Below are 23223 nucleotides of genomic sequence, written 5' to 3'. Positions count from 1 at the left end.
CCAGTATATACACTTATGGATAGTGGCCAAATTGAATTATAATGAAGACCATCTGTGAAAGGAGGGGTAGTACAGAATTCTAGTATAAGCTTAAACTTTAGGAAGATTGAACCCTTATAAATGCTGAAAATATGCCACACAGCCTTATTAACTCTACCAAGTAGTGCATATGTTCTTTCTCTTTTGTTGTTCAACTAAGAAAATATATATACAGGAAGACATTTTTGTCATAACATATATCATGCATAAAATCATAAAAAAAAATTGTAAAGGCATTATTGCTCATTTCAGTCTTTTGAAGCTATATATATATTATTACATTAATTTGTAGAATCCTTTACTATAGATAATTTAGCTGATCTGTAACAATAACATCTTCATGCCTTATATATCATGTACTGTAGTACGCCGCTAGATTAAAACTGACGAGGAAAGGTAACACACGGCCAGCGAAAGCTCTTTTTTGAGAGCCCAGGTGGTTGTGTGGTCTAGCGGGACGGCTGCAGTGCGATTTGGTGTCACGATATCACAGTAGCATGGGTTCGAATCCCGGCGAGGGAAGAAATTTCTGTGTGTGTTACATTTAAATGTTGTGTTTCTGTTGTGTCGTAGTTCTCTTATATTTGATGCGTTTCCCTCAGTTTTAGTTTGTAACTCGGATTTGTTTTTTCTCTATCAATTTATGAATTTCGAACAGCAATATACTACTGTTGCCTTTATTTAACTCATGTATGTTTTCACATATAAGTGATTTGGAAAACAGGAGCTTTGTCCTGTTGTACGTTATCAAACCCTGTCTTTAAGAGACGTTTAATATCAGTCTACTTAAAATTAGATAACAACAGAATATATATAGCCTACAACTAAATATTTTGACATTAATCAAATAACAAAGAATAAAACATAATTTCTTATTTTAAATAAATACAACTAGAAGTAAAAGAGGGACGAAAGATACCAAAGGGACAGTCAAACTCATAAATCTAAAACAAACTGACAACGCCATGGCTAAAAATGAAAAAGACAAACAAACAACAGCACACATGACACAACATAGAAAACTAAAGAATAAACAACACAAACCCCACTAAAAAAACTAGGGGTGATCTCAGGTGTTCCGGAAGGGTACGCAGATCCTGCTCCACATGCGGCACCCGTCGTGTTGCTTATGTGATAACGAATCCGGTAAATAGTCTAATTCGGTAGGTCACATTCAGGAAAGGGGAGGGGATTGTAGTTACGACGTAAGGAACATATCCGATATCATTTGTGATACGGTTATTCCATAACGGTCAACCAACTCGTGAAGTGTTCTCACAAAGATGCATACATCAAATAAATATCATTTTCTAAAATGTTGCTTTTATATTTTTTTAGTGATAATTTCATATCATATACTTTTAAAAAATAATGCTAAAATTGCACCCTTGATAAAACTAATGTGTACATATCTTTATTCATGTGAGATGTCTGGTTTTAACGAAGTTTCACTAATATAGAGCACATCAAATTGGAATTCGTTACACAGGAAGAACTCAATTTCGTCTAGCTTAGTTCAGTTGAACTTCAATATTTTATCAAAATAATATAAACTACGTGTATTTAAGTGACATACAGATAGATCCTCGGAAGGACCTGGATAATGATGAATAGTTTCCGATGTGACTAGTAATAAAAACATCATCATTGCTAGCTTGTGTAATGAAACAGAAAATGAGAGAACGGTAATGACGGAACAAATTCATTGATCTACCGTAACGACGTCACTGAGATCATATTAGCACTAGACTTTGTTAGATGTTCTGGCCTTTTGTAGTAGACACATTTTGGCGAACAACAATTATCGGACATGCTTGGGCAAAATAGACAAAATTGGTGTATTGGAATGTTTGAGGGGATGGACACGTTTGGGAGTATTACATATATATTTATATACAATCCAGATATACTTATTAATCCTTTGATTTTGCTATCAATAAATTAAAATCCTACTCAATAGTTTTGTTCTACCCATATGGCTTTAACCTAACTTCATTTTGTCAATACCTTTATTTTTGCATTGCACAAGGTCATGTTTTTCTCTTGACTGTCACTGAGGTCTACACTAAATCTATTGGATGTGCAATGACTGATATACGAGTCTTAGATAAACGATTTTTGTTGTTGTTATTATTGGCTTTGAACTGGCTGTCGTTAACTGCCAGTACTCTCAGATATGTACTTAGTGTACTTTTTGTAGTTATGAATGAGCTGGGATGGATTATTACCTAATCACATCTGGTCTGTGTTTATGTTGGATGTTTTTCTGCTTTGTATCAATCTGATGAATATAGTTTGGTGTAACAGCCCAACATAAGAAATGTTGTAGCTTAGAGGTGGGTTGAGGGATCAAAAACATGTTTCACCACATCCACATTCTTTATGTGCGACCCAAGTTAGAAGCCTGTAGGTTAGTGGTTGTCTTTATGAGCTTTTTTATGAGTTTTCCCTATTGAATTGTTTCACATTTTTCATGCCAGGGGCTTTTATAGCCAACTATACAGTATGATTTTTCCTCATTGTTGAAGGCTGTATGTTTGCCTATTACTGCTTACATCCACTTTATTTGAACTTTGGTGGATAGTTTTCCTATTGGCATAACTGATCTCCTCATTTTTACAGATGTTATCTATTTTTAAGCGTGTGCTTCAACTTATGTTCAAAGAGGAAAACAAAGATCTATTTGTAGATGCTGCATATAAGTTAGTTTAAGGATGAGAAAACACAAAAAATATTAAAAAAAAACATAACATTTATTCAACAATATTTTCTATAAAGAAAGAATAATCAGACAGAAAGCATACAGATAAATGCAACACATGTAATACATATATATCTTCAATAAAGAAAGATTTAATTTTAACAAATAGCAGCCACACAATAGTTTTCCCTCACAAACGTAAATGTTTATAAGATGAACCATTTGAGATGGACAAAAAACTTTTTTTCTTTCTTGCTTACATGTACAATGTGCATGCATTTCTTGCTTTATTTTCGTTTCACTTATTATAGTTGTTCTCATGAAAAGTAATTAGGTAGTACCATACAGATTTTCCCATTTGAATGAAATTATTTTCTTTGCTTTTCAGAAGATCCCAAAATCATTTACAAATTCTTATGCTTCAGTTTGACATACAAAACTTAGTCTCAGAATTTCCAGATAATCAGTTCTTTCAATTATTAACCTTAAATTAAGTTTCCAACCTTAATTCAAAAGATGTATAAAAATTTAATTGGGCAAGAAGATAACTGGCTAAAGAACAACATTTAGAACAATGGGATATATGGCTTATTTCATTTAAAACTACATTTCCAAGTAAAACAAGTTTGTGGAACTATCTAATCAATTAGAGTTTTCCTTCATGAACCTCATTTACTTCAATATAATTCACACATGGTCATTTAAAGCAATAACTCCTACAAGGATTCAATTGAAAATCAAGATTATTATTCAGTGATTTGTAGATCTTATTTTGTTATTTATATTTGTTGTTTAAAGTTTCCCTCTATCTATAATAGTTTTAAAAAGAAAAGCATAAATGTTAAATATTGATAAAACTTGTGTTTATAGGGCATTAATTCTTATTAGAAATAAATTAAAAATTTGAGTCATGATGAACTATTTGCAGATTTATGTTAGCTAATAGTTTTCACAGTTTAGAGCTTGTATCTATTTTGGATGAACAAACATTTTACTTTGAGATTTTATACTAGATATCTTGAGGATCATTCAGGCTTAATTTGGCTGAAATCTTTTCAGTGGTTCCAGAGGGATGACTTTTTTTTATGGTAACAACACAAAGGACACCATATGAGAAAAGCTCACAAGACCCATGAAGAAGTAGAGTAAAAAAATTATCATAAACCTATTCAATGAAAAAAAAATTTCTAAATTTGGTGCCATGGGTTTCTTACTGGTAAATTTCAAGACATCATGTCTCAACAGACTCTGCAGGAAGACAGAAGTGCCTCATCACCAAAGTCCATTGAAGGTAATGCAAAAATAATGTCATTAAATTTTGAAGGGACATGGAATCTACCAATTGATTTTCACTCTAATATTATTGGCCAAATATTTACAAAAATATCTATTAACAAACACTGAAATGAGAGAGGGGCAATATCAGCAGCATTAAACAATGAAAAGCTTTACCTAGATCATTACAAAACATGAAATATAGTCAAACAACCAATAAATAAAGTTGGTGTACAAGTAGTTCAATTTTACACTTTAATGTATTCATGTCCAAGGCTGAAATAAGAACTATCTCCAAAAACAGTTGTTATATTTAGGTTTATGTCTATTGCAATGTTTTACATGACAAATTTATGTAAATTCCTCATCTCACATATGCATGCAACTTTTCAAAATGCTATAATGTTGATAAAAACAAATTACATTTTGTGTTGCAAAAAGAAGCACATCTATACAATTAAACGAGAAGACCTCATTTTGTGTGTTGCTTCTATTCCTTCCACAATAAATTAATCATCATGCCTCTGTGTTCTATAGGTACCATGCATAGTTGCATTTGTCATCTATTCTTATGATTATTCGGTTTGGGTTATTTTGAGAGAAAAACGAAAATAAAGGCGTCCGGATATTTTTTCCATCATCAGACCCAACTTTTAAGTCATACAAGACAATAATGGAATTTAACAGAAAACAAAAAAAATAACCGACTTTGAAAAAAAGGGAGAGAGCTTAAAAATATATCCTGTCTCCAAGTACCTATGAATTTTGATACCTTTTCTGAAATTTTTGATACCTTTTCTGAAATTCTCTAGACAAAATCTTTTAAGACAATTCATCTTACAACAGTTTTCATACTTTCAACTAAGCTCTAAATGCCCGCGATTTCGCTGGTGTGTTCTAGCACTATTTCAAAGAGATAGACCTCCCTTTGAAACAGAGTCCTAAGCAGCTTTTTATGAATAATAATCATTGATATAGAAGTTAATCAACACAAAATAGTTAAAGCTGAAAATAACATAACAAAATTTATTCCAAAAAACAACTAATAGCCAATAGACTCATTATCCATAAAAAAAAATACAAATCATATAAAGTTTTATAACATCTATAAACATATACTGCACTTCTTGTTTAATGGATACAAGTTGTGTACATTTAAGAAAATCTGTTCATCTGATTTTTATGTCATATATATATGTGTACATAATTTGTAACTTATTTCAACTGTAAATTTGTTTTCTGCATTCTTTGCTACTGGCACAATTTTTTTTTAAATGCAATATATTCTTTATAATGCTAAAAATGTTCAGTGTTGGCATGTGTAAAGTCCAATTATAGAACATATTATTGTTATGATATATTAAACATATATCAGGAATGTACACAGAATTGTCTTAATTAACATTATACAGATAAATTTACCACAATCTATTCTATTACTAAATACACTGACACAAATACTACAAATAACAAACTTTTGAAAGATAAAATGACTAGATTGTATTTGAAGCATAAATATCAATAGCCATCATTCTAAAATATCACAGAATATTATTAGGTGGATTAATTATTGAGCTTATAACAGTAGGTCCTATTTAACTAAGGGTTATCTACTATCTATCTATTTAAATAAGAGGTTATTTCACTGAAATGGTCAATGGGATATGTGATTTTTAAGAAATTTAGATAGGTTTTTGCTGAACATTTTGCAATTCAAAATTTCAATCTACCTTCTTCAAGACAAAACCCAAAACAGTGACCTTCTATGATATATGACATTTCAGGGGCTATATTTTAAATCTTTTTCTGATTATTTTTCAGGCTTCTGCTGTGAGATCATTACTGCAATCATCCTTTTTTTTATCTAGCTAGTATAGTTTTTTTTCAAGATAATGGCAAAAAAAGGCAAATAAAACAGCAGTACAATATACAATTTTAGCAGTTAAATTACAGTTTCCTTTTTACAACAATCAAAGAACCAATCCCATATCAAAGACATATATGTGATCTTGAATCTATTTTGATTTAATATTTAACAAATTCACTACCTCACTTACCAAGCATATTAACTATATCAATATTAAAATCAATAGATTCTTCATATTCTGAACAAATAATAACTTTAAGGCAAAATTTTTAAAACTTCACTGGTTTGTGATTATGACAAAATTTAGTTAGACTAATGTAAACAAAGACTATCAGCACCATCAAATGTACCCGTTAAATAGATGTATATTTCTACATTAATTATATAAATCAATGCTGTAGATTTGCAAAGCATAATATCATTGATATTTAAAGTTTATTTATTATTTTATATTAGAAATAGGTACTATTAAAGTCTTCCCTTAGAGTTGATTCTTTGCAATTGTCCAGATATCTTCGACATTGGAAATGAAAAGAGTGATTTAATTATTAAACCACAACATTTCGGAAACTGAATTTGGATAAAAAATAAAAGTTAAACCAGAGAATTGAAGGTAAATCATTCAAAATACAAAAAAATATTCTCATAATAAAAAAAAATATTACTGAAAATAACAATAAATAAACGACAAATTAAAGCATAATTCTGCCAAATACAGACAACCCATCTTTAAACTGTGTAACAAATTAACAGAAAAGAGCACTAAAAACTTTACATAATATCCATCAATAACTAGATAATTTGATTGTAAGATTATGATGTTTTCTTGTCTTTATTTTGCCATACAAAGCTGTAATTGTCTTCCTGCTCTTGGTATTTATTTGCTTCCTGAGCTGCTTCCTGATCTCCTCCCTAAAATAAATATTTGTCAATTATATTACCAGCCTCTCTCAGGGTAAATCAAGGTAAGTATTATTACTTTTACCATCTTATCCCAAGGGTTTATCCAGTTATTTTTGAAGGGATCTCAAGAGTTTTTTGCTTTTATGAAAATATTTGCTGGTTTCCATGATGTTTGGAAAAGTTGAAGTTTTAAACGTGTGCTGCAGTCTAATGAGTATCTCTTTCATTGCAAAAAGTTTTGTGTCAAATTGTATTTTACTGATGCACATAATTGTATTGTTCATTTAACAGATAGAATAGCATCTCTCAACCAGTTCTTTTTATTTTCAATTGTCTGCTTTCATTTATATGATTCTTGGTTTTCCCTTTTAAGCCTCATTATTTAGGAATCCCTCTGCTGTTATAAGTCTGAAACCTAATTTCCTTATTCAACGTACAACTGAAATAGTCTATACTACTACTTACCAGTATGGAGACAATCATATTTTTAAATGCATCTGAATCATCTGCTGATAATGTTTTAATTGGTTCTCCTTTTTTGTCATAATAACCAGCTGTTATTATTTTAACCTGTACTTTACCACCTGTTAAAAAAAAAAGAAATAATGAAAACAGCTGAAGTACCATATTTGGCCTATCAATGGATGACAAATTGTGATGGTTTTGAAAAATGATAATTAATATGTATCATGAGTGTAAATTTTTTTAAATAAGGAGTATTTACTGAGATTTTACAATTTTTCTTTAGTTTTTAATAGCTGAACTTGGATCATAACTTAATATAAATTAATGAAGCTTAATTTCAAGAATAAAGTGAATTACTTTTAGGAAATATATGTAATAGTCAGTAAGTCATATGACTATGTTTTACGCATCTGAGAACTGAAATTAAACCTAGAATCTTAATAAAACTGAAATTCTCATATTTAAAACATGTGCTTTAGAGAGAGAAGGAGACTTTGAAGGATGCTTCTCCACATCATGAGGCTACAATTATATCAGTTTATTTTACTGGCTGGAGTGCATATATAGATGTGGTTACCAAAGGCACTTCAATATATTACCCATCAAATTTGTTGGTCAAAGAACTAACAGTTATAAAAAACCTTCAAATTTTTCTACCTGCTAAATCTAAACCTGCTTTTTCCAGTTCATCTTTTATCTGAATTTCTACATTTTCTATTTCTGACGTTTGTTTTTTATCATCTGTTTTCTGTAATTCTTTCTTGTTAACTCGTGTGACTCGAACTTTTACTCTCTCATCACTGTCAGGTCCTTAAAAAAAAAAATAGGCTAAGTAAAGATGCATAAAATTCATAATAGTCTACATTTTTAAATAATGATTTATGTTGGTGTTACAAATAAATAAAAAAAAAAAAGAAATTATTGTCGTGATATTTGCGTTCCAAACTCATCATTTCAGCGATTTTCTGTTTACTGGAAGTATAATTGTCCTAAGTTATCTCCCTTGAACTTGGTAAATTTTCACTTCCTCCAGCATGAACGTTGCAAAGTGGACAGTGGCTATCAGTTCCAGTTCCTGGCCAAACTGATATAACCTTAGGTAAAAGATAAATGTTTATAGGTTTGAACTAGTGGTAAAAAGGGGGATGAGCAACGAAAACGTCTAGGCCGGTAGGGCACCAGAACTAATTTTAATATATATAATAATATATAAAAAATAGCTTCCAGGTATGTATTCTTTTTCATTTTTTTCAATTGTTTTAAATGATCTATCTCTTGCAGAGAGATGAAATTCTTTCGGGATAAGGAGAGCTTCATCCCAATCTCTTGGCATTGTTTCTTCCTTTGCCCACTCTTAAAGGCCTAAATAGAAGGGTGATAGTTTAAACGGCAGTTTCACTAGGGGAACCCCTGCCTAATTTTTTTCATTACTTGTTCTTTTTTATAATAGAATTTACCATGAATTTTTAATAGAAATAAAGTAGAAAATAAGGGGATTATTTCTTTCTATGCATTCTCAATTGTTTTGATGCAAAGTTGTTGAAAACTTCTTGACAACACCCATTGTTGTTTGATGTCAAAGGAGTGAAATTATCCTCTTTATTTGATAGAACTACAGCTGTTGGGGCAAGCAGGACTACCTTGGAAAAATTAAGGTGATCTTTTTTGCTCCTGTGGGTTTGCATATTCTACCCTGTATGCAGGAAACTTCATAAGATGTCAAAAATAAGTTGTACCATTGTATACAATCCATTAGATTAATTGAAACTCACATTAATTGCAACATATAAGAATTAAATATTTTTTTATTCAATTTTATGCATGGTGGGTATAGTTACACTTTTCCCCTTTGTCTCCTGTGGTGTACTACAAGAGTATGCATATGATTTTACATTGGCGTATGAATTTCATGATGTGCCAATAATTTTCTTTAAAACTTGTATCCTGTAAAAATTAACAATATTTTTTTTTATTTCATTAGAAAAGCCATAATTTTACTAACATCATACTATCATAAAAAAGATAGAAATATGAATGACCATGTCACCTTGATTGGTCAAGCTTTAACCTGATTGGTCAAGCATTACCTTGAATTTTGTCTTTTATATCTGTTTCTTCTTTCAAGGCAGTCAAATCATCCGTGGCTTCTTCTATATGTTTATCAACCTTGTCTATTTCTGAAAAAAAATGTCAGTAAAAAGATATTCAAATTCAGGATCTATGACTTAATAATAATAAAAAAAACACACATAGTTTTATATTAAATGAATAGCAAAGAAATGGAGAAGATTTCCATGGGACATAGATAATGACCCTCCCCTTTTGCATGTAATGTTATACAGGGGCATAACTTAAAGAAAGGTAGAATTTTAAACCATAAAAGGATTAAAAGTATTTAGTAAAATCCAAATTATACACATTCTACAATCATGTCATTTTACATTGTTTTCAATGGAAGTTTGGAATACTTTTTCCAGGTTTATATATTGAAATTAAATAACTTGAGTAGATATAAAGCAAAATTTTTATGATCTCACTTTTTATGAAACCTAATCTGACTATATATACCTTCCTGTGTATTATCTAATCTTTTTATAAGGTTTTCTAGTGATTCTGTCAGATGCTTGTAAGACTTCTTCTTTTCTTCCAAATTTACACCCACTTCTTCCTCAGCCTTAAAAACAAACAATATAAAACCCTTTCCTTCCATAAAAGTCAAGAACAGGTTTTCAGAAAATTTCTCTGGAACTATTAGTGATGTAAAATTTCAACCTATTGGCAAACAGATAGTGGCTGTATGGTGGAATAAAAATAGCTTAATAATTACAACTCAATATTATTAAGCTGCAGACCAAATATAAAATCATTCCCATTCATACAATCAAAAAGGACTTCAAGAAGGTTTTACCAACGGTCATTCCAGACCAACTGATGAATCAAGTAGAGCTGTAACAAAACATGCTTTTGCAGTTCCACAGTGACAGAGGTAAAAATATACAAGTTATGCATGTCCTAATAGTAATCAATTAACTGCAGAACACTTACAACCTATTTTCAGAGGTAGTGCATTGGTGTTATGTCTTAATAAAGATATTCTTTCTTAACATTTAGCAAGCCAGTAAAAATAACAAATTGTTGACAAAAAAGTGATGTATTTCATACCTCCTCAACTATACCATCCAATTCCTGCTCCATGGCATCTTTAACTTGACTTTGTAAATCTGATAAAGATGCTTTGTTTTTCTCAAGTCTGGTCTTCAAATCTGTAAATTTTGTGTCCTTTAATCCTATTAAAATTAAAAGTATGTTCAACATAAACATATTTCGCAATCATTAATGGTGTAAAAATAAAAAAACTTTTACATAAGGTAAATTTATGCACCCCTCGTATCTTTTTCTAAATTATCGTGAAATTTTTAGTGCCTGATTTAAAACTTTAGTTTTGATATTTCCTACATAGTTCTAATGATCTGATCTGCCAAGGGGACTTTTTAAAAATAAGTTTGGATAGTTTAAAGGTAACAATTGGGAGTAAATTAGTTCTATCTGAAAATGTAAAAATGTATTCTTAAATTTCCATAATATATTTAAAATTATTCAAATCTGATTGACACTACCCCTTTAGTAGGTACTTACACAATTACTTAACAGCCCAGTTTTTATTGCTGATAAACAAGGACAGATTAAAAAAATATGGAAAGATGGACAGACAGAGATGCCTATGATGTCATCAATTTGAAAAAAGGGTCTGTGGAGCATTTTGCAGGCTCAAAAATTAAATATTGTTTGTATGAACACTTATGTATAGAATATGTTGGCAATAAATAAAATTGAGAATGGAAATGGGGAATGTGTCAAAGAGACAACAACCCGACCAAATAAAAAACAACAGCAGAGGGTCACCAACAGGTCTTCAATGTAGCGAGAAATTCCCACACCCGGAGGCATCCTTCAGCTGGCCCCTAAACAAATATATACTAGTCCAGTGATAATGAACGCCATACTAATTTCCAAATTGTACACAAGAAACTAAAATTAAAATAATACAAGACTAACAAAGGCCAGAGGCTCCTGACTTGGGACAGGCGCAAAAATGCGGGGGGGTAAGCCACACAGAACATACCTTTATCAAATTCTTCAATTAAGGAAGTGTCATCTTCATCAAGGAGATCATCCATATCTTCTGTTTTATCTGTTTGGTCCATCTCTTCAACAACTTCTGACACCATGGATTTTGACTTATCTTTTAGTTTACTTCTGAATTACAATGTTTGAAGAAAAATAAAGACAATGAAGTATCATTTCAACAAAATTAAAAATCCCAATTTAAAATGAAAAAAATAATCTATTAGTTTCTTTACATTTTATCTTAATGGGTTCACATTACATTTTTAAAACTACTGATGTCATGTTAATAGTGACACCTTTATATACCGTAATGCCTAATTCATCAAATCAAATAATAAATTCCCCCCCCCCTCCCCAAACAATTCACTGACTTTCAATGCTAATTTTTGCTTAAATTTTCATGCATCCAGTATAAATCAGTACGGAGGCTTTCATGACAGAACAAATACCTACTTTTCAAAAGTAAGAGTAGTTTTCTCTGTATTTTCTGTATCTTTCTCATTTGTGTCTTTGTCTGTTTCTGATTTCTTTTCATTTACATTCACCACAGAATCTGATGTCAATTTTCCACCTGCATTTTCAGTTTTCTTTAAATCTTTGAACACCTTTTCTAGGTCATCCAAGTTATTTATAACCTGTACTTTTACTTTTAATTCAGCATCTGTAAATACAATTATTTAGTCAAGTTTTGCAGAGTGAAGTTATAACTAGAAAGGTCAAACAGCAAACAAATGAATATTTTAGTTAATCAATTGGGTACATGTATTTTAGTTTATATCACTTTATTAAAAAAAGTTTGATAATAAAATGTGCCAATGTGCCAATGTGCCAATGTAAAGTTGTGCATGTTTTTTATTATATTATTTGTAAAACACAAACTATAGGACTGAAAATGAAACAGCTGTTTGGGGACAACTGCATAACATTTCACTTTCCAATGAATTACTATAAAAGTGGTTCAACCTATTTCCATTGATACTATTATAAAATTTACCTTTCAGTGAATTAGTAAGCGAATCACTTTTGGTATCTGTGTTCCAGTTAACATCATCGATATTTTTTAATTCACCATTCTCATCAAAAACTTGAAATGATTCTTCATCTACATCGTCACCACCTGTTTCTGTATAATCTGCAATATGTGTACACATTATGTTACATCTTTAATGTATCTTATCCCTTGTGTTTTTGTGTTTGAGCTATGGAATATGTTGATTCTCAAATACATTAAGTGAGGCTAATTCTGTATCATAAGCAGTTTTAGTTTAATTATCCTTTATCTGTATACGGTAGAAAACAATTTAGTCTATGAATCTGTTACCTAATAAATCAACTGTGTAATGTTTATGAAACTTATTTTGCCTGAATCTTTCTTCAGAGATTGTCCATACAGTGTAATTCCTTTTGTTTCTTTACAATCTAATTTTTGTTTTAAATACAATGAATAAGGCAATACAAGCCAAAATAATTTATAATACAGATTCACCAGGCATTGGTTCACTTTCGTTTGTAATAATTCATAATGAAGTTTCAAATTAAGCTTATCCTTGACAGGTATCAATCAAATTCCTCCAATTTGTAAACTAGTTTAACTGTAGCAATTTGTATCATGATAACTATCTAAATAATATGCATAAAAAGAGATATATATTTACTGGTGGTTAAAGCAATAAAGAACATACAACAAGACTAATGTTAACAAAATACACTTAAACTCACACTTAAGAATAATAAGGATAAAAATATATGGCCGACGAAAGTCTGCGGGGGCCATAAAAATAACACAAAGAAAAACGATTGTCAACAGATGCCCAAGAGCAACATAAAGGCATAAAAAGAAATAAAAAGAAAGTTGGTCTTGATAAAAAAAACATAGTTAAATGCTCTTACTGATCATTTCAATAAAACAGCAATTATAAACGGTTTTAAATTCAAGGAAATTTTCCATTCTGAAACAAATTTACAAACAAATACCCTTTTCTTTTTGGTGAAACTACTTGTCTAATTTTATGTTCTCAAAAACTGTTTCAATGGGACAACAATTGATTAATTTCTTCATTATGTTTTATTTCAACACTGGAAACCCAAAAGGTTTGATTTTGATTTTTCATATAATATTTGTCTTTGAAGCTGGATGATCCACAATGAAAACTATGTCATTGATGAGAAGAGACAATTGCTTAAAAACAACCTATTTCAGTGCAAAATATATACTAGACAACACCACAAAAGTATAAAATTTGTGCAATCAACATGTAAAGTCAATTTTCATTAAAAAAAAAAATAGTCACAACAAATTAAGATTAAAACAGATTTACAATTAAGTTGCAATCAAATCTTTACCAAAAGTCAATTCAAAGTGAGCTAAAAATATAATAATTGACAATAAAATATTTCAACCTTCTAGAAATATAAAATACTTTATACATGGAATTAAATGCAGTTATAGTGATTTACATTTACCTTCAAATTTTTTAATCAATTAATTTAGGTAATACAGAATAAAGAGCAGAAAACTGATATTTGGAGCTTTTTTCTGTGTCCAAGGACCACGACCTTCGCAAAAATCACTCCAATCATAGATACTCAAACTTATTGACAAACTGGCAGTCAGCGAGAATGCAAACATCAAGTCAACTTTGCCAGTAGGGGACAAAAAAAGAGCATTTGGTTTATTTTGTTTTTTGGTTTTTCACTGTCAGAAAAAGAACACTAGTTAAGTTTTCTTTGGAATCTTTTTTATAATTAAAAAAAAAATACTTGCTACCGATACTAAATTTACACATCTAATACAAATACATACGTAATTTTTGTTCTGATTGTTTCATTTTCTTCTCTTCTTCCTCTTTCCTTTTCCTTTCTATTTCTTCTACAACCACACCAATATTAATTATAGAACAACATAAAACAAATGATGAGATCTTGCAAATTTAAACAATAAATCTTACAAAAAAAAATTGGCAAGCTAAGGACAATCCAATGGCCAATGCCTTTGAAAAAAGTTTCAATTCAAAATGTATCCTGAACTAAAAAAACAAATTGAACAGTTTCTATTTTTTTGTATATAATCATTAAATTGTATGATAAATACCCTCAACCATCTGATTATATTCAGCATACTGTTCTTCGGTCAACAAAGGATTACATGTAATGGGCACAGCCTGGCTTTGTTTGATTGGTTTAAGGTACGGATGGTGACATATCTTGTTTGTGTGGATAGTCATAACATAACTACATGTCTCTGGCTCATCTATTCTCCCTATGTGATCTCCAGATCCCTCGTCACATACAAACTGCAATCAAAAATACAAATTATGCATACAGTTCTACTCAAATCAGAAACTTCATTGATGAGAAAGCTCAATTCCTACAATATTAAGAGTCTAAACATATAACCACAGAGAGTTGAAAAATACCAATGTTTACCATAACACCAGACAAGGATGCCTTAATAATACAGCAGTCTAAAAACCTTAGAGGCATTATAATTTAGCAATAAAAATTTGTTTCTAGATACTGATGTATAAATTCTGCTATACAATGAATTGTGGATTCTGATGGACACTGATTTGTAGAATCATTTAAAAACTGATGTCTAGATTCTGCTAGAAACTGATGTGTGTATTTTGCTAGATGGTGATGTGTGTATTTTGCTAGATGGTGATGTGTGGATTCTGCTAGACACTGATGTGTGTATTTTGCTAGATGGTGATGTGTGGATTCTGCTAGACACTGATGTGTGTATTTTGCTAGATGGTGATGTGTGGATTCTGCTAGACACTGATGTGTGTATTTTGCTGGATGCTGATGTATTTTGCTAGATGGTGATGTGTGTATTTTGCTAGACAATGATGTGTATATTTTGCTAGATGTTGATGTGTGGATTTTGCTAGATGGTGATGTGTGGATTTTGCTAGATGGTGATGTGTGGATTTTGCTAGATGCTGATGTGTGTATTTTGCTAGATGCTGATGTGTGTATTTTGCTAGATGCTGATGTGTTTATTTTGCTAGATGGTGATGTGAGTATTTTGCTAGATGGTGATGTGTAGATTCTGCTAGACACTGATGTGTGGATTCTGCTAGATGGTGATGTGTGGATTCTGCTAGATGGTGATGTGTAGAATCTACTAGACACTGATGTGTGGATTGGCTAGATATTGAAAGGATTTTGTTACACAGATAACACAATAACTTACCCTAACTTCTGTTTTCCTTTTATCACCAGTAAGATCACACTTTGACCCATTAACATATGACTGAGAATGGTATCTGTTTAACTTGTTATAGGACTGAAATTCAATAGTAAACACCTTATTACATGTGTGTCATCATACAAATATCTAAAATTGAGAATGGAAATGGGGAATGTGTCAAAGAGACAACAACACGACCATAGATTAGACAAAAGCATATAATTTAGAGCCCAATTCATAATAATTATAACTTAGATATTTCAAAAACCAGTACAATATTAGGTATGTGATGAACATATAAATGTACTGAAATATTGAACAATCAAATGGTATCTGCATAATTTACCCAGAGTAAATTTGCACACACATATATATAAATCTGTTGTAGAGTTGTCACTGACTCAGACGTACTTATAAATATAATTATTTTCTGTGACTGTATCTTACATTAATTTGTAGGATCCTTTACTATAGATAATTGAGCTGATCTGTAACAATAACATCTCCATGCCTTATATATCATGTACTGTAGTACGCCGCTAGATTAAAACTGACGAGGAAAGGTAACACACGGCCACTGAAAGCTTTATTATTTGTAGAGCCCAGGTGGTCGTGTGGTCTAGCGGGACGGCTGCAGTGCAGGCGATTTGGTGTCACAACAAAAAATTTGCGAAGATCTAACATTGTTGGGTTGATGTTAAGACGAGTTATATATATATATATACCCAACAAAATTCTGTTTGACATCAAAATTTCTCCTAGTAAAGTATGATGTCATTTCTACAGATAATTCAATTGTTCTGGATATATTTACTGATAAAATTGAAAGTAAAGTAAAAGAAAAAGTTATTGAATGTATTAGTGAATTCTAGGTTTCAATTACTGGTATTTCTAATTTTGATGAATTGGTTGTAAATTTTCCATGTGTACAAAACATTCATCTGTTATGTACAAGCTCGTACATTTGAACAACCGGACAAGTAATTATTTTTGTCTTGGTGGCCCGTGGACAAGTAAAAAAATATACAACATGTAAAAGACAAAGTTCAAATCCAACAAAAATATAAAATTAATTTCAAAACGTATAAAGATGTTTAATTTATGTAAAAGAAACCAATCTTCAGCAAGTAAAAACACCAATGTTCATGACGATAAATATTACATGATACTGGAAATAGATCGATTGCCAAAATAAATAACAATAAGTATTTGAACCAGAGTCGCGTAACATTGCATTGGCTTTGTCCATTGACCCTGGATCGTCGATTAAGTGTTATCCATCATTTACCGGTTGTGTCATTTCTTTAAATTTTGTATCGAGATTCAGATTGACAAATACGTAATAAAAAGCTGGGCAAGCAGCCAAGACAAAAAGAATCATGAGTCGAGTAGAAAACCTTAAATGCAAACGGAGGACACAGAGTATTTAAAAAAAAAAGAAATCACTGTCCTCAAATTTAGTATATTATGTACCTACTGGCTACAATTTTTATTCCAAAACTGCTGCAAAATTGTCCTTTACATGTCATTTCATTGGTTGGTTTGCTGTTAGGTTTCTGTCCCACTGATGTTAACCCATTTCATTCTTTCCTAATTTTTTACACATATAAACAAATGGATTTCATTCGTTTGTGATGCACAATAGTGCGAAGTAAAAATCATATATTAGCTATCAAGAAATACTTCAATATTTATTGGGATCATCAGGGCAAGTAAATTTTTTTCCGGACAAGTAAAATTTTTAGTTTTACTTGCCCAGGGACAAGTGCTCACAACAAATATTTCCACACCCCAGATTGGGTTAGGTTGCATTTTAAAAGTCTTGATTAAATGTAGGTCCTCTATTGTGATAGAGACTAATTGTTAACATTTACTGACATTTTGTTTAATAAACTAGCCTAAATTATATCACATGATATGCATAATGATGCTGTAAAATACATCTAACTACCATTGATGACAGATTGTGAAACAGTGTTACACTGTATGTCAATTACCTCTTCTCTTTCTGACCAGTCCTTCTCTGAGTCATAGTAACCTAAATATACAATATCTCCAAGTATCTTTCCATCTGAAAAAGTAAACAAAAATCTGACAAATCACGAGGAAATGATAAGCTTGACCTTCTTACCATAACTAAAGATAAATAGAAATATGACAGAATTAGAAAAGATTAGGATTAGGTTTAAACATAATAGCATAACATTTGTAGGTTGTAGAATTTTCATAAAATTTTATGGGCAAAAACTGTTTAAAAAATCAAAAAATTCTATAACTAAAGAATTGTTTTTCCAATTCAAAACAAATATCTCACAATCATTCACAACAGTCACTTTAATAAAGGAAAGGCTTCAAAAGAACACTCTAGTCCTAAGTTCTGTAAAGGGAAATAAGTATTGAAGAGTCTTTAACGTCAGTATGCATAATTGATTTCCCATAGGCAGTTGTAATTACATTTTCTTCTGAAAATCAGTCCATATCGTATACTTGGATATGTATGATGGTTCGTTTGGAAGCTGCAACAGTTTCACTTTATTTGGTTAAATGTTAGGTTAAGGAAGTATGATTCATTTTTTTATAAATTAGCACATCCAGAAACTCCTTTCATGATGCGGCTCTCCCCAACTTTTGTGTCCCTAAATTTCAGGCCCATTGTGGATGTGACCCATTTTAGCAACCTGTAATATGAGAGAGGAATTACATGACCTCTGAGAAAGAAAAAAAAACTCTTTTGGGGAACTTGAAAAGTTATAGCAAAGATATATTTAAGATATGGATGTCTTAAAGAGTTTTCGATATTTTCAACATTAATTTAAAACAGGGATAGTATGTTAATGAAATTTTGGAAATCATTTGAAGTTTAGTATTTAACCTTTTTCATGCATAGCTCTGATCAGGATATTAAGCAATCAATTAAATGAAAGGAGTGGTGGTATCCCCTAACCATGTCAGAAGGAGCAGGGCCAAATAATCTTCGTGGAAATGAAAATGTGCTGATACTGATTCAACTGCTGACCAAATATCATTTACTTTTAACTTGTGGTTCCCCTTAAACTGACCAAATCACAAACTTTAACTTCGACTTTCAGTCAAAAAAAACTCAGCAAAACCAATTTTAAGAGCCTAGGATACCTAAAATACTTCATCTCCTATTGAAGCACAATATTTGAGTATTTCAAAGTTCTGTCAGACATCAGTTAGAGTTTTAATTTCTATTTTATACCTTCAATATGAAATTGTCGGATATATTTCCCATAGCAGAACTCATAACTCCACCAATCCTTTGCCTGAAAAAAATATATACATGTACTCAAGGTAATAATTTAAGATACAACAAACAAACAAGAGGCTCTCAAGAGCCTGAATCGCTCACCTGGTAAACAATGCCTTATTGAACATATTGAACCATGCCAGGCAAACATGTACAGCTAACAATTCTTCAATATTACAAATATATATGACTTACTGTTTATAAATAAAGAAAATGAGACCAAAACACAAACACTTAAAACTTAGCAATGGACTGTGAAAATGAGGTCAAGTTCAAATAAAACCTGCGTAACCGACATATAGATCATAAAATATTTTCATACACCAAATATAGTTGACCTAATGCATAAAGTATTGAAAAAATAGACCAAAACTAAAAAAGTTAACTTTGACCACTGAACTATGAAAATGAGGTCAAGGTTAGATGACACCTGTCAGCTAGACATGTACACCTTACAATCATTCTATACACCAATTTTAGTAGACCTATTGCATATAGTATAAGAAAAACAGACCAAAACACAAAAACTTAACTATAACCACTGAACCATGAAAATGAGGTCAAGGTGAGATGACACCTGCCAGTTGGACATGTACACTTTACAGTTCTTCTATGCTTTCGTTTTTGAGATATAAGCCAAAAACTGCATTTGACCCCTATGTTCTATTTAAAGTAAGGGCGGCCATGTTTTTTGACGGATCAAAAATCGAAGCACACACTTTGTGCAGGATAATCTAAGGAACTATCATGCTAAGTTTCATCCAAATCCATTCAGTAGTTTCAGAGGAGAAGATTTTTTAAAGTTAGCAAATATGATGAACAAATTGTGAAAAATTGTCATTAAAAGACATTTACCCCTTAAGGGGTCAATTGACAATTTTGGTCATATTAATCTATTTGTAGATCTTACTTTGCTGATCATTTTTGCTGTTTACAGTTTATCTTCATCTATAATAATATTCAAGATAATGACCAAAAACTGCAAAATTTCCTTAAAATTACCAATTAAGTGGCAGCAACCCAACAATGGTTTGTTTGATTCATCTGAAAATTTCTGAGCTGATAGATCTTGACCTAATAAACATTTTTACCCCATGTCAGATTTGCTCTAAATGCTTCCGTTTTTGAGATATAAGCCAAAAACTGCATCGGACCCCTATGTTCTATTTTAAGTAACGGCGGCCATGTTTTTTGACGGATCAAAAATTAAAGAACACACTTTGTGCAGGATAATCTAAGGAACAATCATTTTAAGTTTCATTCAAATCCATTCAGCAGTTTCAGAGGAGAAGATGTTTGAAAAATTGTTAACGACGACGACGACGGACGCCAAGTGATGAGAAAAGCTCACATGGCCTTTTAGGCCAGGTGAGCTAAAAAGGAACTAAATGAATATTATAAAATTTGAAGATATGTGGCCTTAGGCAGATATGAATTTTCTTTTTTAATTAAATATTCTAAGCCTATCTACAGTGTTAGTTTCAACTAGAATCTTTTGAATGTACATTTAGTCACTGTTTTGCATACACTTTTTACAGGGTACATTTTCTGATAAATACTCAGTTGATGAAGCTTATATAATTCCAAACTCCTAAAATAATTGATCATCTTGTGTATTCCCCTCTCTCTCTTTCTGCTCCATTTAAATAGCATTTACAAGTTTAGGTATTATAAAACAATTGGTAAAAACGATTTTGTCTCATTCTGATCAATATGTTGAAATGATTTTATGTCAGAAAGCATTGAATATAGGTCTGAATGATATACCTGTAATTATAGACATTCCAGAATTTCCTATCCCCTAAGGTTTCATGCTTTATATACAATGTAGATGTAAGTTATTTTTATAGAGTTTAAGCAAAAAAAAACAAAATCTGTCCCTTTAAAACAGTACATCAAAAATTATATACCTTCAGCAAACAAGGTACAGATTCTAATGGTTTAAGTAATTCAGGAATTCCAGTTTCTAAAGCTTCTTTTTCCTTTTCTTCAGTTTTTCTTACTGTTTCCACTTGGTCTGGAAAATGACATTGATATCTCTGTCCATATTTGGACGTTAAATGGATGTGATTTACCGGCAATTCTACCTAGAAATATACATTCCATCATAAAGAAACAGCAATTCATTAGTGTTTAGTTAAATGAATTTCATTTTTAATTAGATGTTGACATTTACAAAAAAATGTAGCTAATATCTAACTAGTTGTGGATCCAATGGGTATCACAAGATGTATGTGCATGACATCCCTAATATGGCTAAAATGGGGCAACATACAGAATACAAATTAAATTTTAGAATAATTTACACTACCAATAAGCCTCTCACTGGTAAATATAAAATTGTCTGTATGTATTATTTGGATAGTCAACCTTCCTTTAACACACAATACACCAGTGACCTTAATATCGCTATTTGTCCATCATTACTGGACATCACAAATGTTCCAGTAAAATTTGTTAAATCACAACAGGACATGCCAGACTCTGCAATGAAAAGTTGGTTGATGCACGACGTCAAGTTCAATGACATCAATAGTTCGACAAGTGTCACAGATTCTTGGGTCAAGGGTCTGAAGTTTCCAAAAAAGCAATATTATAAGTTCTTTAATCAATATGTGTATACAGTAAGCTGAACAAGGATTTGTATAGTAAGATACACAAATCTTAATTTATAATGAAGTTTTCTATAATTTTGATATAATTTATAATATATAAAGTAGCACAACAAAGTTTAAAAATATAATTGAGAAATCACAGGTGAGATTTTTCTTAATTAAGATTTATGGTTTAAAGAAATGCACAACAAAATAACTGTGTTTTCAGATCTTCTCAGGCCGAATTTGCTAAAAAAAAATATGTTGAGGGATGTATAGAAAACCTGCATATTTGTACCTCCGGCTTTAACAACACTGGCTCTTTTAAAATATCGATTCCATAATTTACGTTGTTTATTTCTTCTATATCTAACATTCCTGAAAACATTACTATATTTCCAAAACATTGTGAAAGTAATAGGAAGATTGTGAAGCTGGAAAAGTGATCCATGTTTGTTTTGGTTCAATACGCATGCGTATGATTACGCGACAAGATTAATTCCGAATGGAGAAAGGGTATTGACAAAACTCGTATCACTTTTCTTCCCCAGATCCTGATATTTGCAGTTTGAATTTCTTTAGTAGTTTCGATGATCCTTCTTGAGTGATTTTTATTTGGACCATTTCAAATTTGTGTTCTATGGATTTAATTTTAGTTTACAAATATAAGTATGTGATAATTTAAATATAGGGTTTATAAAATAAGTAAAACAAAGAAAAATTGTAAAAATTGATAATATAACAAATATACAAAAAGATAGGTACAGCCAACTTCAGAACCAAATCTTAATATCGACAGAGACATATTAAACAAGAATATAACGATAGAAGAATTCAAAAAAAGTTTTAAGTAGTTTATGATCATATGAGGGAAGTGCTACTGCTACCTTAAATGCCAGGTTACCTAGACTATGTCCTACATATACTGTAGTTTTTGTCTGAAGTAAAATAATAAGTTCAAATGAAATATATTTCGGGAACGACCGTTGGCATTGCACTTCAAAAGGTAAGGGCATACGATACAATTTTGATCCCATATTGAAATTTTGATGACAATTTGCATATAGGCTATTATTTGGCTGATTAAATCAAATATGTTATAAAAAATTACCTTAATGTGCTACTTTTTGAGTAAAATGAGGTCCAAATTTTATATATTTGCTCTAAATTCGGATTTGTGGACGTATTTTTCCTTTCGACACAAATCCGAATTTTGAGCAAATATATAAAATTTGGACCTCATAGTGGTCTAATTAATTAATTAATTAGAAGTCAGCAATCATTAAAAATCTCACGCATGTTTCTTTATTTTAATTTTTAAAAATCCAAATAAAAAATATATGTTAAAGCTAAATTTATAATATTTATCCTTTCATGTTCCTGTTGAAATCATTAAAGCATCATGCCAGGCTTTTTCAAGAAGGTGAAGCATATTTTTTTATCCTTGCATGTTCCTATGGTCCTAGAAAAAGCAATATCTCAATAGAACTCTTTGTTTTCCTTTGAAAATATGCAATATATATTGATCAAACAGGCCCTTTTCTCTCTTATACTTGTTCGTTCTAAGACACAAAGTCCCATATACGAAATTGGGAAACTAGTCCCCAAAAAAATGTATCAAATAAAGGAGAAAAAAGGGAGGAGGATGAGTTACAGAAACAATAAACCTGTAAATTGAGTTTTGAATATGCATTAGATGATCTTAGATATTTGTCACTGCACGTCCGATGAACAATCAATTAGTACACGAAATGCGCCAGTTTGGGTTATGCAATATTTAAATTA

At 31.0% G+C, this 23223-nt stretch overlaps 1 protein-coding gene across 1 annotated transcript; it reads right to left on the bottom strand.

Annotated features, from left to right (window-relative positions):
* Positions 1-2776: 2776 nt before the first annotated feature.
* On the bottom strand, positions 2777-21924 carry LOC139513109 (protein OS-9-like). The gene is made up of 16 exons (XM_071301285.1): positions 21737-21924; positions 20755-20931; positions 18797-18860; positions 17571-17644; positions 15577-15669; positions 14470-14671; positions 14182-14247; positions 12373-12510; positions 11832-12039; positions 11374-11507; positions 10413-10537; positions 9819-9924; positions 9338-9427; positions 7908-8060; positions 7251-7369; positions 2777-6794 (listed from the first exon to the last, which is right to left on the bottom strand). Exons 1-16 carry the CDS (start codon positions 21887-21889, stop codon positions 6696-6698), a joined length of 2001 nt encoding a protein of 666 aa, XP_071157386.1. The 5' UTR covers positions 21890-21924; the 3' UTR covers positions 2777-6695.
* Positions 21925-23223: the final 1299 nt, after the last annotated feature.

The sequence above is a fragment of the Mytilus edulis genome, chromosome 2, assembly GCF_963676685.1.
Source record: "Mytilus edulis chromosome 2, xbMytEdul2.2, whole genome shotgun sequence".
NCBI lineage: Eukaryota > Metazoa > Mollusca > Bivalvia > Mytilida > Mytilidae > Mytilus > Mytilus edulis.
This window is presented reverse-complemented; position numbering and strand designations above follow the sequence as displayed.

Excerpts from the sequence above, each read along its gene's own strand:
- LOC139513109 (XM_071301285.1), bottom strand. The coding sequence starts at position 21,889 with ATGGATCACTTTTCCAGCTTCACAATCTTCCTATTACTTTCACAATGT. Across the intron at positions 12,511-14,181 it reads ACAATCAGAACAAAAATTAC|ATTATACAGAAACAGGTGGT; the intron begins GTATGTATTTGT and ends CACATATTGCAG. Across the intron at positions 6,795-7,250 it reads ATATGATTGTCTCCATACTG|GGAGGAGATCAGGAAGCAGC; the intron begins GTAAGTAGTAGT and ends TATTTATTTTAG.